A 15,621-nucleotide genomic window follows, 5' to 3' on the forward strand; every position below is an offset into this window, starting at 1 on the left:
GCCATGGCTCACTTAATGTGACAGTCCCTTGAGGTTCCGCCCAGCTCCCAAATCTCCAGTCTTTTAAGTCCTGGGTCGGGAAGGAAAGAGGGTGGCAGGGAAGGTGTCCTGGATGGAGTGGCAGAGAAGGGCCCCTGAGGGTGTATAGGGTTTGGTGGCACCAAGAAGAGGAGGGCAGCATGGTGGGGGTCACACTATAGCAAAGGCTTGGAGGACAAGGGAGTGCAGGTGAGTTCTGGGGCAGGGAGTGGGGTCTCAAGGCTGGGCGGATCCTGGGAGCTGACTGTGGAGGGTCAGGGTGGTTTGGGAGCAGGACTTGGAGAAAGCAGCCATGGTAGGTCTTCCTGCTGACCTCTGGGATCTCACTTCCAGGCGCCCTGACACCTCCTTCCTCTGGTTCACCTCCCCGTACAAGACTATGAAGTTCATCCTGTGGCGGCGGTTCCGGTGCGCCATCATCCTCTTCATCATTCTCTTCATCCTCCTGCTGTTCTTGGGCATCTTCGTCTACGCCTTCCCGGTGAGCAGGCCCGGCAGGGGAGGCACAGGCCCTGTCTTGGAGGAGCTCCTGGTCTGATGTGGGGGGCACAGCTCTTGACTTCCAGCAGAGCCTGGTCTCAGGGAGAGTCGGTCCTTGCCCTCGAAGAGCCCCAGTCTGATGGAGAGATGCAGCCTCTGTCCTTGCAGAGCCCACGGTCTGATGAGGGAGACATGACCCCTACTCTGGGAGTTCCCAGTCTGGTAGACAAAGTCCTACCCTTAGGGACTTCTTAATCCAAAAGGGGAAACAGTTCTTGCTGTCGAAGGGTTGGTAGGTGAGCCCCTGAGTAGGGGGAGTGGGGGGAACCTTCCTGAGGAGGGTGTGGGACTCAGTCAGGAAGGGACGGTGTAGATAGCAGAACAGAGAAGGAGGTCCCTCTGTTTGTGCGGGTGGCACCTGCTGAGGTCCAGAGGAAGGGAGGAGCTGGGGCCAGCAGAGAGTCTCAGCATCCACCTGAGTACCGTGACACAGTGTGTCCCGCCTCCTGCAGAGGGTAGGCCTGGGGGAAGATGTGTGTGGACAGACAGGAGGTGGCCCTCTCACTTGGTACAGTGTACATTGGGGGTCCCTTTCACCTGGTGAGAAGCCAGCTGTTGCCCCCCAGCTCCATGGGGCACGGCCCAAAAGGGGAGGATCTGGGGCTGTATTCTTGGTCTTGGCTTCCCTGGTCCTCATAGCTCATCAGGGGAACCCTGAAGATGCTCCAGCCCCCTACCCTGTCTCCCCAATATCTCTGGAACTTGAAACTTTGAAGGGACCACAGCGTTACCAGGCTGATGCCTGACTTTTAATATTCTTCAAACAATTTTAAACTTTTATAAATGAAAATTTCAAACTGATATGAAAACAGGATGGCATAATCAACTCCATATTATCCTGATTTTTTTTTTTTAATCCTCATCTGAAGATAGTTTTTCCATTGCTTTTTAGAGAGAGTAGGAGGGAGGGAGGGAGAGGGAGAGGAAGAGAGGGAGAGGGAGAGGGAGAGGGAGACATTGATATGAGAGACAAACATCAATTGGTTTCAGGGCATTGAACATGCAACCCAGATGTGTGCCCTTGACCAGTAATCAAACCCTAGACCCTTTGATGTGCTGGCTGACGCTCTAACCACCGAGCTATGCTGGCCAGGGCCATGTCACCCTGATTTGAATGGCAAAGAAGGAGACACCCAGAGAAGGGAAGGGACTGGCTTAGGGCTGCAGGGCAGTCTGTGCATGGCTCCTAATGCAGGGACACCGTAGGCCTCAGTCTGGTCAAGTGCAGTATGCCCACAGCGGGCAGTCTGCTCTGGGAATTACTTGCCTGTGTGCATTTTGCTTTGTGAGTCCTGCAGGAGGAGGAGGTGTGTGGAGAGCTCTCTCCTGCAGTGACTGGCGAGAGCCCATGCACCAGCAGGTTTTCCATGTGTGAGAATGTAATTTAAAGTTATTTATATATATAAAAGGCTAATATGCAAAATGTCCCTTGGGAGTTCGATCCGGAGACTGGGAGTTCGATTGCTTGCTATGATGTGCGCTGACCACCAGGGGGCGGCACGGAATGAAGGAAGGCCTGGGTCGGCAGCCAGAAGGCCCCAATCGGCCCTGATTGCTGGCCAGGCCTAGGGACCCTACCTGTGCACGCATTTCGTGCACTGGGCCTCTAGTTTCATTATAACATTGATGTGATGCTGGAGGAACTTAACTCTTGTTTCTATCAGTTAGCTTATGGTAAAAATTAGTTTTGTTATATGTCACTTCACTTAAAGTGTTAGAACCTATTGACGATGTTGAGTGAAGACTTACTATATTAGCAGCTTGCACCTCTTGTAGTTAAAAACACAAAACCATCCCTTCGGTCTCTTACATGGACTGTGGAGACCAGCAGAGGGAACTGTCTGGGCCTAAGTGACAAAGGAGGGTCTAGGTCCAGAAATTCAGGGTCCTCCCATTGGCATAAGGATGGGCGGGTTGGACTGGGTCAGCTCTGACCTGCTGTGCTAGCATAGTGGTTAGGGGAGCCCTTTTACCTTTCTTGGGGGGCTTCACATCAAGTCAGTGGCCTCCTGAAGAGCTAAGGGGAGGGCAGGGGCAGGGCCAGAGTGACATCCCCACCGCCCTTTCTGTGCCTAGTGCCTGCTCCTGGCCAGCCTGGTCCTTCCCTGTGAGGCACTTGGGCAGCAGGCCAGGCCTTCAGGGTCTGGAGAAGGCGTCCCACTGCCTGGCTGGGGGAGGAGAGAAGATTTCCAGTCACTTCCAGCCCGTGCTCCTTTTTTGTCCCTAGAGCAGCCTTAACCCTGGGCCCTGTGGGCAGAGCAGAGGGGCACTTTGCCACTAGCCCTGGTCAGAACCCTCCCCTGTCTCCGAGGCCCCCAACAGCGTCCATCACCTTCCTTTGAGTTCTTCTGAAAATTGTCCTCTTTAAAACACCAACCTCACCATCCCTCTCCCAGGGCTGGCGTTTCGGGGGGCAAATCATAGGTGAGAGGTCCAGGGCTGGAGGGGCAGCCTGGGCCTGAGGCTGCAGACTGGTTTTGTGGACAGGCCTTTGCTACAACCTGGGCAAATCCTGCTGCTCTCCGGCCAAGTTGCCCCATCACCTGGTGGCCCAAGACCTTCACCTGACTTTTTGGCCTTGTGGGGAGGGCAGAGGGCCTGGTAGAGGGGACTACGTTGAGGGGCTGCTCCCTCCAGTTGGTCTAGTCTCCCACCCTCTTGGAAGTTCCCCTGGGAGGGGGACAGGGAGGGCAGCCTGTCTGGTTCCTCCTGCTGCCCCCAGCCAGCGGGAGCAGGGCCAGCGTGGGGAGGCAGCGGATCTGGCGGGAAGGCTTTGTTTCCAGGGCTGGCTTTCCCGGGCCGGCGCTGGGGAACATACTGTCCCAATTAGGAGCCCTGTGTTGTGTTGTATGTGTTTTCATGGTTTGGGGGGGAGGAGTGGGGCGGGAGATTCCTTTCAGTCCTACAGCAGCCAGGGTCTAATCAGGGGTGACCCATCCCAGGTGCTGGCCTGCATCGCGGGTCATCCCCGTACACCCAGCCCCCCAACTCTCTCTCTCTCTACTTTCTGGACAGGAGCGTGGTGGCCAGTGAGCCCTGGGTCCATGTGGGAGGGGGTGAGGATCATGGTCATGCCTTCAGGTCACCTGTCTGACGAAGAGGCCAGGGCAGGCCCTGGTGGTCAGAATCCTCTTGGCTGTGGTTGGAACATGAAAGTGGGCCCTGGATTGATAGGGGAGAAGACAGAGCAATTTAGGCAGCTGTCCCCCCTCTCCCAAACTGGGAGGGTTCCAGAAGAATTTCAGGAAGGTCTGGGCTTATGTGATTGGCAAGGGCACCAGGAGGGTGGTGTTGAGCTGAGTGAGGGGTAAGGGTGCTGAGGGCAGAGTGCAGGCAGGTGGTTGAGTAGATGAGCCTCCTTTCCCTGCTTCGTCCCTGCATGGGCCTGAGAACCTGGGTGTCTAAGTCCTGAGACCCTGCAGCTGTCATCACGTGTCCCTGCCTCCTCTCTCCTCTAGAATTATGCTGCCATGAAGCTGGTGAAGCCCTTCAGCTGAGGACTGCCTGGCCCAGGACTGGCTGCTTCCTCTGCCCAGCTCAGCTGAGCTCCTCCAGACCTCCAGGCCTGACCGTCCTGCCAGGGTGGGCAGACAGACAGGTGGACTGGCACATGCTCCAAGAGTTGGTAACATCAAGCCCTGAGATCACTCACTTTCATCATTTCTTCCTCCCCCAGTTCGACCCTTTTTGGATCAGCCCATGTGCATTTCAGTATAAAATGGTTGGAACCTCAAAGCTGTGTTGGTGTGTGTATCTCTTTAGAATGTGGATGGGGTGTGACTGTGTAGGGCAGTGGTCGGCATACTCATTAGTCAACAGAGCCAAATATCAACAGTACAACGATTGAAATTTCTTTTGAGAGCCACATTTTTTCAACTTAAACTTCTAACACCACTTCTTCAAAATAGACTCGCCCAGGCCGTGGTATTTTGTGGAAGAGCCACACTCAAGGGGCCAAAGAGCCGCGTGTGGCTCTCGAGCGGCAGTTTGCCGACCATGGGTGTAGGGCATGTGTCTGCATGGGCGGGGTGGGGGCAGAGTGTGTGACATCTCTGGCTCAGCCTTCTGAGTGGAACTGTGAATCCTTTGGCAAGACTGCTTGGGGGCAGGGTGGGCTTTGAGGCTTAAAGACCCAGTGTGTTCTGTGTCTCCAGGACTTTACGCCTCCCCCTCCTTCCTCACTCAGGCATCACCTCTTCCCTTTCCAGGTGCCCTTTGCTTAGGTAGTAGTTACCTGTACCTTGTGGTCACACTTGAGAAGGAGTTCCACTTTATGCAAATGGAGCCCCAAGGAATGGGTTGGGCCAGAAGTTATCTAGACAGGACAGGCTGCTGGTCTTGGGATTTCTTGGGATTCCCTCCCTCTGCTTCCTCATTCTTCTTTCAAGATCTGGTCTGGACAAACACACCTTTTTCTTGTGGTCTGAAGCTTAGCATTTGCCATGGGTCTGACATCTCCTGCAGGAATCAAGCTTAATCTACGGGAGCAGCAGGAACATACTTAGAGAAAAAGCAAAAAGCATGAAAACATCTCTCCCCCGAGGGGCTGGAACTCTGGAGCACAGCTGGCCGCATTCTCCTGTTACCCAGGAAGCTTCTCCTATTTCCCGCTGTGAGCCCGCTCCCTTGGCCCAGGCCCCAAGGCCCCAAAGTGATCCTTCCAGACGCCTTTGTCTTGACTGCACTCTGAGATCTAGACAGGGGCCCTGCCAGGTCCCCCCTGATTGGCAGGACTGGAAGTGATTGGCACAGGGCTGGCTGATGACCTGGGCCCTCCTGGAAGAGGGAGCTACACCTCCAATGCTGAGTGATTCTCTCTTCAGGAGAGGTCAGGCTGGCAGTGGCCTTCAGTGTCCAGGCTCTGCATGGGCTTGAGAACCTGGGTGTCTAAGTCCTGAGACCTTGACAACAGAACCCAGGACCCAGGTGGCAACACCTCACCCAGAACACGGAGCAGGGACCAGGGTCCAACGCTCTTCTGAGAAGGTTAGTCTGGTGATGCACTTTCCTTGAGCACCCACTGCGCATGCCTGTGCCAAGGCCCTGAGAGTCAGCCTCCTACAGCGGAGACTGTAGGAGAAAGGGAGAAAGAGGCAGGGCTGTGGCCTCAGGAGGTGTGGAGAGAGCTTGAGAAGCTGGGGAGACCCGAGAATATCTGAAGGTAGAGAGGAGGAAGCCACCGGGGAAGGGAAGATCAAAGACACAAGACAGAATGTGGGATAATTCATGGGACCAGTTTCTGGAGGAGAGAAAGGGGTTAGCTTGGAAGGAAAGTTCTCTTTTCTTCCAGGTACAGGAAGGCAAGAGGAAATAAACACACGCCTTGCAGCTATCAGCTGGGTTAAGAGAGTTTTGGGGGATACTGATTATGTCCACTCATTAATTTTTTTTCATTCATTCATTTGCTTTTTCTTGTTGTCCTGAGTTGCATGTAATAGAACACATTACTCAAACTAGTAAAGGGAACTTAATGGCTTTATGGAAGCAAAATCTCAGTTCTCAACTACGTCACTAAGAGCTTGTATTCTCTCTGCTCTGTCCTCATCAGGGTGGGCTACCGTCTAACACTGGCTTTATTCTTTATTCTTAGAGTTGGGGTGAAAGCTGCTCCCTGGTATAGGCCACCAAGCAACATGAAGGGGAATAGGGAGTGGATGGTGAGGAGACCAGCAAACATTTATGAGATCCTCCACATGGCAGTCTGAAAGCAGGTTCTGAGGGTACAGCAGTGAGTTACATATGACTCCTAACCTTCCGAGGCTTCTGAAAAGTGTATTAGGAAACTATGGTTATTTTTACTTCTTTGGGAGCAGCAGAGAAGGGGCACCCACTGCCCTGGGGTAGGGAGGGCAGGAGAACCTCAAGAACAAATATGATCTGCCCAGCCAGTGTGGCTCAGTGGTTGAGCATCGACCCATTAACCAAGAGCTCACTGGTTTTGGGTCAGGTCACATGCCTGTGTTGCAGGCTCAATACCCAGCAGGGGGTGTGCAGGAGGCAGCTGATTGATATTGATGTTTCTCTTTCATCAATGTTTCTATCTCTCTTTCCCTTCCTCTCTCAAATCAATAAAAACTTTTTTTTTTTTTTAAATAACAAATTGGATCTGAGTGGAATGTTGGACAGCCCCTGTGGCTAAGCGGGTCAAGGTATGCTGGGCCACAGAAGTAGAGGGTAGGTCTGGAGCTGTCAGAGAGCCTGGCTGCTTCAGGACATGGTCACCGAAGAGGGAGTCTGCAGGAAAGCATGCTCGGAGATGGGAGGGAAGAGGGGTTGGAAGGGCAAGGCCAGGTGTTGAAGGGCATTGTGTGTGCAGTTTTGGAGTTAGAACTTCATCCTGGAGGCAAGGAAGAACACAGAAGGACATAAAACTGGACTGGGAAAATTCTAGCTTAGGGCTTATCTTGAGAAACAGGAATCCACTGGGTACACATGGGTGGGCTTCAGGTTATATGTCTTATGGCCTTTGAGGGGGTGAAGGTCTAGTGATATCCCCCTGTCCTCAACAAGGTTCAAAATCACAAATGGTAAAGAACAATTGCTTAAGACGCTGTGTGGCCAGTTGCTGAGGGCCATTTTAAAGGCTAGTTTATTAGGCCAACAGCCAACTGGGGAAGATCTGAAAGGCAGGGCAGAAGTGATTCATTCATTCATGCCTTTTATTCATATATATATATATACACACACACACACACACACACATACACACATATATATATGTGTGTGTATACACACACACACACACACACACACACATACATATACACACACACTAATAATAGAGGAATATGCAAATTGTCCAGGATGCCATCACAGTAACAGTAACGACCAAACAGCAGGCTATATGGGGCCACAAGGCCAGCAGGGGGGTTAGTGAGGGACGACCAAACTACTGAACAGCAGGCAGCATGGGGTGACCAGGCTGGCAGGGGGGGCAGTTGGGGGTGACCAGGCCGGCAGGGGGGGCAGTTGGGGGCAACCAGGCTGGCAGGGGGGATAGTAAGGGGCAACCAGGCCGGCAGGGGGGGCAGTTAGGGGCAATCAGGCAGGCAGGTAGGTGAGCAGTTAGGAGCCAGCGGTCCCAGATTGTGAGAGGATTGGGCCTAAACTGGCAGTCGGACATCCCCCAAGGAGTCCCGAATTAGAGAGGGTACAGGCTGGGCTGAGGGGACCCCCCTGTGCATGAATTTTGTGCACTGGGCCTCTAAAGAGATAAGAGACACAAGTAGATCATCTTATATAATAAAGAGCTAATATGCAAATGGTCATCATGCCCTCATGCCCTCACACCTTTGCACCAGACTGCTCAGACACTGAACACTGGGGAGAGAGGAATGGGGACCAGCCAGGCACAAATGAACTCATGAGAGAGGAATGCGGGACTAGCCAGGTTGTGGCCCAGGAGAGGGACAAGCTGCCCACCCCATGGTCCTGGGCGCCAGTGGCTGCGCCTATGCCTACGGCCTGGGAGAGGGACAAGCCACATGCCCCACGGTCCCAGGCGCCAGTGGCTGGGGCTGTGGCCCGGGAGAGGGACAAGCCATCCGCCCCGCGGTCCCGGGCACATGTGCCTGTGGCTGGCCTGGGTGAAGCCAGCCTGGGTCCTGGGTGCCTGCAGCTGGCCAGAGGGAGGGAAGCCTAGGTCCTGGGTGCCTGTGGCTGGCTGGAGGAGGAAATCCTGGGTCCCAGGTGTAGGGTGAGGCAGAGGTGGTTAGGGGCGATCAGGCCAGCAGGGGAGCAGTTAGGGGTGATCAGGCAGGCAGGCAGAGGTGGTTAGGGGTGATCAGGCAGGCAGGCAGAGAGGGTTAGGGGCAATCAGGCAGGCAGGCAGGCAGGCATGGGAGCAGTTAGGAGCCAGCAGTCCCAGATTGCAAGAGGCAGTCGGACATCCCCTGAGGGGTCTCAGATTGGAGAGGGTGCAGGCCAGGCTGAGGGACTCCCCGCCCCACCCCCCTGTGCATGAATTTCGTGCACTGGGCCTCTAGTCAATTATAAGACACTGATGGATGAACAGGGGTTGCAGGATTAGGGCAAGGGTGGAAAAGATGAGAGAGGGAACAGAGTGTGCATAAAGACTGACCAAATTTGCACATGAGCACAGAGCAGTGGTTCTCAACCAGGGGAAATTCCCCCCACCACTCCCAGGGCACATTTGGTAGTATCTAGAGATGTTTTTGATAGTCATGAGTGAAGGTTGGGGGGGGGGTGCTACTGGCTTCCAGGAGCTGCTAAGCAACCTTTAATGTACAGGACAGCCCTCCCGCCCCCAATAATTATCCAGTTTGAAATACTGATAGTGCTGCTGTTGTAAAACTGTGGCATGGAGAGAGTGGATTCTAGAGATACTGAGTGATTACACTTGGCAGACCTGTAGGATTAACTAGTTAGGGCTGATGGGGACAGGGGTGTGTGGGATGGGAGATAAATTCCAAATGATTCCCAACTGACTGGCTTTATGCGTGGTGGTACCATTCACAGTTTTGGACCTTTTGGATAACACAGCTGCAGCCCCAAGCAGACCCAGACCAGGGCTAGAGGTAGGCACTGTGGGGTCAGCAGCCTCTAGACATGTCCTTCCTGCCCCCATGTCTCTCATCTCAAAGTTGTAGAGAGCATCATCGACACCTGTTGTCTCCGTGTCTCCTTACCTCGCTCTCATTCCTCCACCCACAGTGGTCCGACTTTATTCAGGTGGCAGACTCTGTGGGTCTCCTTTCCCAATAGCCATCCCCTCTCTTTCCCTCTTTGATGATACCCTTCACCTTTCCCTATGGCCATGTGCCCAGAAAAGAGTCTGCCATAGCCCTAGGGGGAAGTGTCTTATTAGCCCACATCAATCACAGTGAAGCCAGTGCCCTTGCCAGTGATTGGTTTAGAAAGAGGCATGTGACTCCTTTATGACCAATGAGAGAGAGGGGAAGGTGGAGGTAGCTATGGGGGTCAGGGGGCAGGATAAAGGTTTCTCTGAAAGTTTTATCCCCCCCTCCCAACAACAAAGGACACGCACAGGGAGACGCAGCTTCACCTGCCTTTTAATCTTGTTGGGGAGAAATGCAATGACGGGAGCCATGGTTGCCATCTTGTGAGGCTGAGGGACAAGCCTGAGGAAGAAAGCCAACACGCAGAGGATGGCAAGGACCTGGTGCGCAGGGGGCTACTGAGAAAGAACCAGCGCTGGCACTGCCCCCCACTCCAGAGGTCTTGTCATGTGGGCTCACAAATTCCTCATTGCTGAAGCCATCTCTGGTTGGGTAGTGCGCTACCCACAGCTCAAAGCACCCTTCCTGGTCAATTGCGTTCTGCTCCCCTGAAGACTGATTTTACTGCAGTCGCCAATAAGCAGGGCTGCCGTGTACAGGCACCACATCTAAGGCATCATACATTTATTATTTATTATAACAATTTTCCCACAGATGGCAGTAAAGCGTTTTGTTCTAATAAAAGCAGTGTGTTACAGTAGTTTTCTGATAGAAGTAAACTACCTTGAGGAAAGAGCACCTTTTTCTAATTCACACCAGGGCCCCATGTAGCCCTGGTTGTTAAATCTGTGGACGCTTACCCTCCCCAACACTTGGCAGCAGCTGGCAGCACTGAACGTCCTCTGCTTCTTCAGATGTTTTCAGGCTCTGGCTTCCGTGGTACAAGGTCCTCCCTGTCGCCCCCCCGATGTTCCTCCCCTCTCTCTGACCTCATTCTTGGTGTCCTTCCCTGTTCTCCGGCCCCCACTGCTCTTCTTCCCACCCTCACACCTCCTCGGCAGCCTGGGGCACTCCTGTGGCTTCCATTACTGTCCAGAGGCTGCTGACCCCACAGTGCCTACCTCTAGCCCCGGTCTGCTCGGGGCTGCAGCTGTGTTATCCAGCTGCTTCCCCAGTGGGCACCTCCCCAGCATGATTCACAGGCACCACACACTCAAAACCTCCCACCCAACATCTCCATCCTGCACCCCATGAAAACTGTCCCTGCTCTGTTGTTCCCTCCACACACCCAGCCACTGGAGCTGGGCAGCTGGGAGTGTGGAGGCAACTTTGAGTCCTACCTCCTCTTCACCCTCTCCCCTGATCCCACAGGTCCAGGCTCTTGAATCTTCTCTGGATCAAGTTACTTCTCTCCCCATTACCATCACCTCCACTTACAGTCAGGTCCCAGCAGGTCGACATCACCGAAAGCCAAGGGTCCCTCCTTTGGCCTTCTTCTTCTTCTTCACTCCCCTGTCCACTGTCCACAGGCAGTCAAATCGGGACCTGGCATTCCTCAGGGGGGAGGTGAAGCGCACGGGCACATGGCCCGGCCCCCACAGAGGCCACTGCTTGCTTGCCTTTCCTGCTTCGTCTGCTGCCTTTCCCTCTGCTCTGCTGAGCCGAACCATTTGCAGGCCTGGCCTTTGCCCGTGGCTTGGGTCTCAGCGTGGCCCCTTCCTCCGGGGTGTTTCCTCCGACCTGCCCTGGTCCAGTCCACTACTGAAACCCAGCGGGCTTGACTGCCCCCTCCTCCCCTGACCTTCGCCTGTGCCTCTGGGCTAGAATCACATCTCAAGCTTAATGAGATGTCTGCTTTGTTCACTGAAGGGGTTTCAACAAGTGTTTCATTGCAAGTTCTCTTTAAACACCTGGGCCCCCGGAGCCACTTCAAGTGGGATTTTTATGCTCTGAAATTCAGTTAGTGCTCAACAGTTGAGACCCATTCTCGCCACAACATGGAGAATCACTCTCATCTGTTAAAAAACGGTTCAGAAAAACTTGGTAAGCTTTTTATATCTAGAAGACTCAGTCCCCAGATTCTTTTCTCTGCGGGGGCCTTGGAGATGGGTGTTCTGTGTGCACACACAGGCTCCATGTTCTGTTCCTTCTCCAGGGCTCTGTGGACAGCCCAGGGTGGGCCACAGGGAGGCTGGACAGGCAGAGCTCAGCCTGGCTCGCCCCTGGGCCCATCTCCCCCCCCCCCCCATTTCATTACCATCCCCAGGGAACAAACCTTGTCTCAATCCTCTCTCCATGTGTTTCATAAATGTAGGATTATGGGATTTCCAGAGGAGCCAGGTGGGCACCTGTGACTGGGACATGGGGACAGCCCAGGAAACGGGTTCTGCTTGTGGGAGAGAACAGGGTACGGGCCAGCGCTCAGCCTGACGCACTCGCTGGTCCTTAAATGGCAGCTGAGATACTGATGTGACAAGTGGAAACTTGCTCCCTCCTGTCTCCATTTCTGTTGTTCCTTCCTCTGGGACAGCTAGTGCAGCTCCTGGGCCTGTGGTTGCCCCAAGTGGGTTTCTTACCCCGCTTTGCTGCCTTTGTTTTGGTCTCTGTCTTTCCTGGTGTGTGTGTGTGTGTGTGTGTGTGTGTGTGTGTGTGTGTGGTGTAAAAGAGACACCAGAAGAGACAGATGTAGAGAAACATAGAGAAACAGATACATGGTGAGGACGGAGACAGACCAAGACCATGCGTCGGGGACGGAAAAGAGCCCAGAACCTCACACATCATTCCTCCCGAGCTGGCTCCCCTCTGCTCCCCCCGTTCCGGCTCTCAGGCTTATCCAGTTAGCGAGAGTGTGGGATGAAGACAGAGACAATCACCCTGTGTGTGCGTGTCCTCAGGTCCCCCCTGATCCAGCGGGGGAAGTCTCACACCCTGTTTTCCTCGTAACCCAGGAGTTCACCACAGGCTCCATTTCCCTTCACTCTGCAGGGCTGCCTTGTGTGTGTTTGGGGGTGGGGTGGGGTTGGGGGGCAGTGGCTGGTTCCGCTCCAGGGCAGAGGGGCTGAGTGTTGGCCCAGCCTGGCTGGTTCTCCTTGTTTCTACCATCAGCCTGGGCTGGAGTCTGGCAGCTTCCTCCTGGTGCTCAATTTATTTTGAAAGGCGGTGTGTGCTGGTCTGGGTACTGGGGCGGAGGGAGAGTGCTAAAGGAGAAGACAGGCAGGTGCGAGGTGGCTCCCCTTTCTGGAGGGCTCCTCCCGTGTGGGGGTGATGGCGACTCCATATCATCTCTTCCTCAGGAAGGACCGGGGCTTGCTGCTGTCTGCATGTGGAAGGGACTGAGAGAAGCCACGCTGCCACCATGACACGTGGCAGGCTCACCACACCACCGTGCTTCGGCCACCACGTCCAGGCTCTCCTTTCAGAGCAGGCAGCGTGACCTCAGTGATCCCACATGTCACCAGATGTGCATCCTAGAGACGCCCAGCCCCCACCCCATACAGACCCACTTGTACAGAGGGTCACACCCCCAGGAATCACCGTGCTCTCTGAGACACAGTCACCAGTGCAGGCATCGGCACAGGCACACACACAGGCAACATGCACTCAGGGCACACACGCTTTCTCTCCGTGTGTGTGTGTGTGTGTGTGTGTGTGTGTGTTTCACATTGTTGGCCAGAATAGGCTTTGGAAACCTAAGCAGAACGGAGCGTGCGAATGTGGCCATCATCAGGGATAAATTAATCCCAGGCCCGTGAAGGGTTTTCTTTCTTCATTCTCAGCCCTCCTGCAAATTCAATTATGACTCTCTGCCAGCTACTGAAACGAGGGGACAAGGAAGTACGTGGCTGGGCCTGGAAAACGGGGCAGGGCAGGGGACCCTTCTCCATCCACACCCTCATTCCCCTTTCCTGCTGTCCAGGGTCCAGGAAAGAGTTGCAGTCATTCCTGGATCCCCACAGCCACTGAACCTTGGGGCAGCAGCAAGGTGTCAGCCAAGAACGTGGAAGTGGCAGAAATAGAGCTGCCCTCTGAGAGCTGAACCAGGAAATGACACACGCACCTCAAGGTGGAGGCTGGCAAGGCTCCCCGGGAGGCCACTGGGCCCAGGGGCGGGCAAGCCCTAATGGCCTAGCGCTGGCGCATGAATGGAGAGTAGCCTGGGTCTCAGACACCCACCTTGACTGTGACCAGGGAAGAGAGACATAGTGTGGACCCCTCTGCACCAAGGCTCTCAAGGCCTACGGCTATGGAACATTGACTTTATCCCTTGCAGCTGGACCTCCCTCCCTCAGACCCACACAGTCAGGGTCTTAGCCTGTGAGCATGCCTGGAGCAGCGGAAGCACAGGGGGGTGGGAGTGGGGTGAAGAATGTCCCTTGAGAAGCCTTCTGGGGGACATGTGGCCAGCCTCTCCTTGCTCATACCCTTCCCTTGGGCGGTGGGCGGTTTGGGCCTTTCTGTCTGTCCCAGGTTGGGAATGAAGAACATCCTCTCAGACTGAGGCGTGGCTCTTGGGGACAGCAGCCTGCTCCTCTGCATCATCCAGACGCAAGTGGCAGGGAGGGGACTGAGTCACTTTAAGGGGACAGCAGGGGTGGAGGGCACGGGGCATATTTGATTCCATAAGAATCCTTACCAGGTCAGATAAGGCTGGTTTTGAGAGGATGGATGAATTGGCGGAGATTATATGTTGAGTGAGGGTGTTGTGGGTGGGCAGGGAGTTTGAGGCTGGGACGGTAGGGAAGAGGCAGGAATGGCCCTAGTGACCCTGAACAGAGGGATTTGAAAGGGGCAGCTGAGAGGCCCCATGTGGGAAGAGGCCTCAGGCTGGAGGTAGGGGCTCTGCCTGCCCCACCCGCAGGGCCTCTGGGCCTCTTACATAACCTAGGCCTGGCCAGGGAGAGCTGGGTTTTCACAGTTAGGCTCTGGCTGCCAGAAGAATGAGAAAAATGGCCTGAGGGAAACCTTTACCACTGAGACTAGGAGGGAGGAAGCTAGGGCGGGAGGGGTGGTGTGTGTGTGTGTGTGTGTGTGTGTGTGTATGTGTGTGTGTTGGGGGGGGCATCTGTGTCAGCCCCTGGCCAATCGGTATCCGCCCTGGAGGAGTCCCAGTGTCCGTCCTGCCCAAGGGCCTCAGGGCGGGGAGCCCCACCCCACCTTCATTCAGCTCTCTGAACCCAGTGAGGGGGGCATCCCTGAGTGAGCTCCCGAGAGCCCAGCCTTTCCCGCCTCCAGAGCTGGCTCAGACCGGGGGCGAGGATAAAGTTGGAGGCTGGTCCCGCTGCCGCCTCCGGGCTGGTTAGAGAGGGAGCGCTTGGCTGCTGAGTGCCAGCGTCTGTCAGGCACCGTGCTAGGCGTGTCGTCACGTTAATCCTCCGCTGTGAGAAGTAGCTATTTTGAGCCCCATTTCAAAGGTGAGAAAACAGACTTGGGGAGGCCACACAGCTATTAACGAAAGGTAAACCCCAGCCATGTTGACTCAGAGTGCTTGCTTCCTCCCCTCCCCGCAGGCCCAGCCACCCCCTCCTGTTCCCCAGTCTCACAACTGGTGGCTTCCAGGCTACCCAGAGCCCCTCCTTGGGAGGCCTGGGAATCAGGAGGCCCGGCAGGGCTGATGGTGTGTGGAGGTGGCACTGGCACCGCGAAGTTTCAATGTGTTCATTTACTCAGCAAATATTTACTGAGCACCTTTCGTGCCCAGGCTCTGATCTAAGCACAGAATTCTTGCCCTTGTAAAAGCTCCATGCCGGGGAGCCAGATGATAAACAGTGTCAGGTAGTAATCAGTGAATCTGAGGAGGAAAAATAAAGTGAGGAGCGGGAGATAAAAGTGGCTATGGGTGGAGGGAGGGGTAGCTTTTTCCCATAGGGTCTGGGGAGAAGCCCTCTGCAATGACATCAGAGCAAACCTGGTGGAAGTGAGCCAGTGAGCCATGTAAACCCCGGGGGAGCAGGTTCCAGCCAGAGGGCAGAGCAATTGCGGAGGCCCTGGAGCGGGAATGAACTGGGCTTGCTGGCCTGGCCACGTCAGTGCCTGGGAGTTGACGGGCATCACCTATGTGGCTCACCATCTCAGCAAGTGCCATCGCAGTTCATGCCTAGGTCGCCCTGCATTGCCCTTCCCAGGACTGAGTGGGCGCCCTCACCCGCTCAGGCTAGCATGGCGCCGCTGCCTTCTCTCCATGGTGGGCCAGTTGGGGAAATGCTTCCAGTGCTCACACGCCTCCCCGCCCAGTCTCACCCCTGCTGGGGATTCAGGCAACACGCTTGTTCCAGATGGGCAAGGGTGACTATTTTATCTTTTAAAATAGCTTTATTGGCGTTTGTCTTATCACAGAAGTAATATA

The 15,621-nt window shown here is 54.8% G+C and overlaps 1 protein-coding gene across 15 annotated transcripts in view; it reads left to right on the forward strand.

Moving 5' to 3' along the window:
* The window catches only part of DYSF (dysferlin), a 207,542-nt gene extending 203,234 nt beyond the window's left edge, over positions 1–4,308 (forward strand). For all 15 annotated transcript variants that reach the window (XM_054728122.1, XM_008147464.3, XM_008147462.3 and 12 more), the window contains 2 exons: positions 373–520; positions 4,038–4,308. In XM_054728122.1, the coding sequence (XP_054584097.1) occupies positions 373–520; positions 4,038–4,076 (187 nt within the window). In that variant the 3' untranslated portion in view covers positions 4,077–4,308. The remainder of the gene's footprint in view (positions 1–372; positions 521–4,037) is intronic.
* The last annotated feature ends 11,313 nt before the right edge of the window (positions 4,309–15,621 follow it).

Source organism: Eptesicus fuscus, chromosome 16, assembly GCF_027574615.1.
Source record: "Eptesicus fuscus isolate TK198812 chromosome 16, DD_ASM_mEF_20220401, whole genome shotgun sequence".
Taxonomy (NCBI): Eukaryota; Metazoa; Chordata; class Mammalia; order Chiroptera; family Vespertilionidae; genus Eptesicus; species Eptesicus fuscus.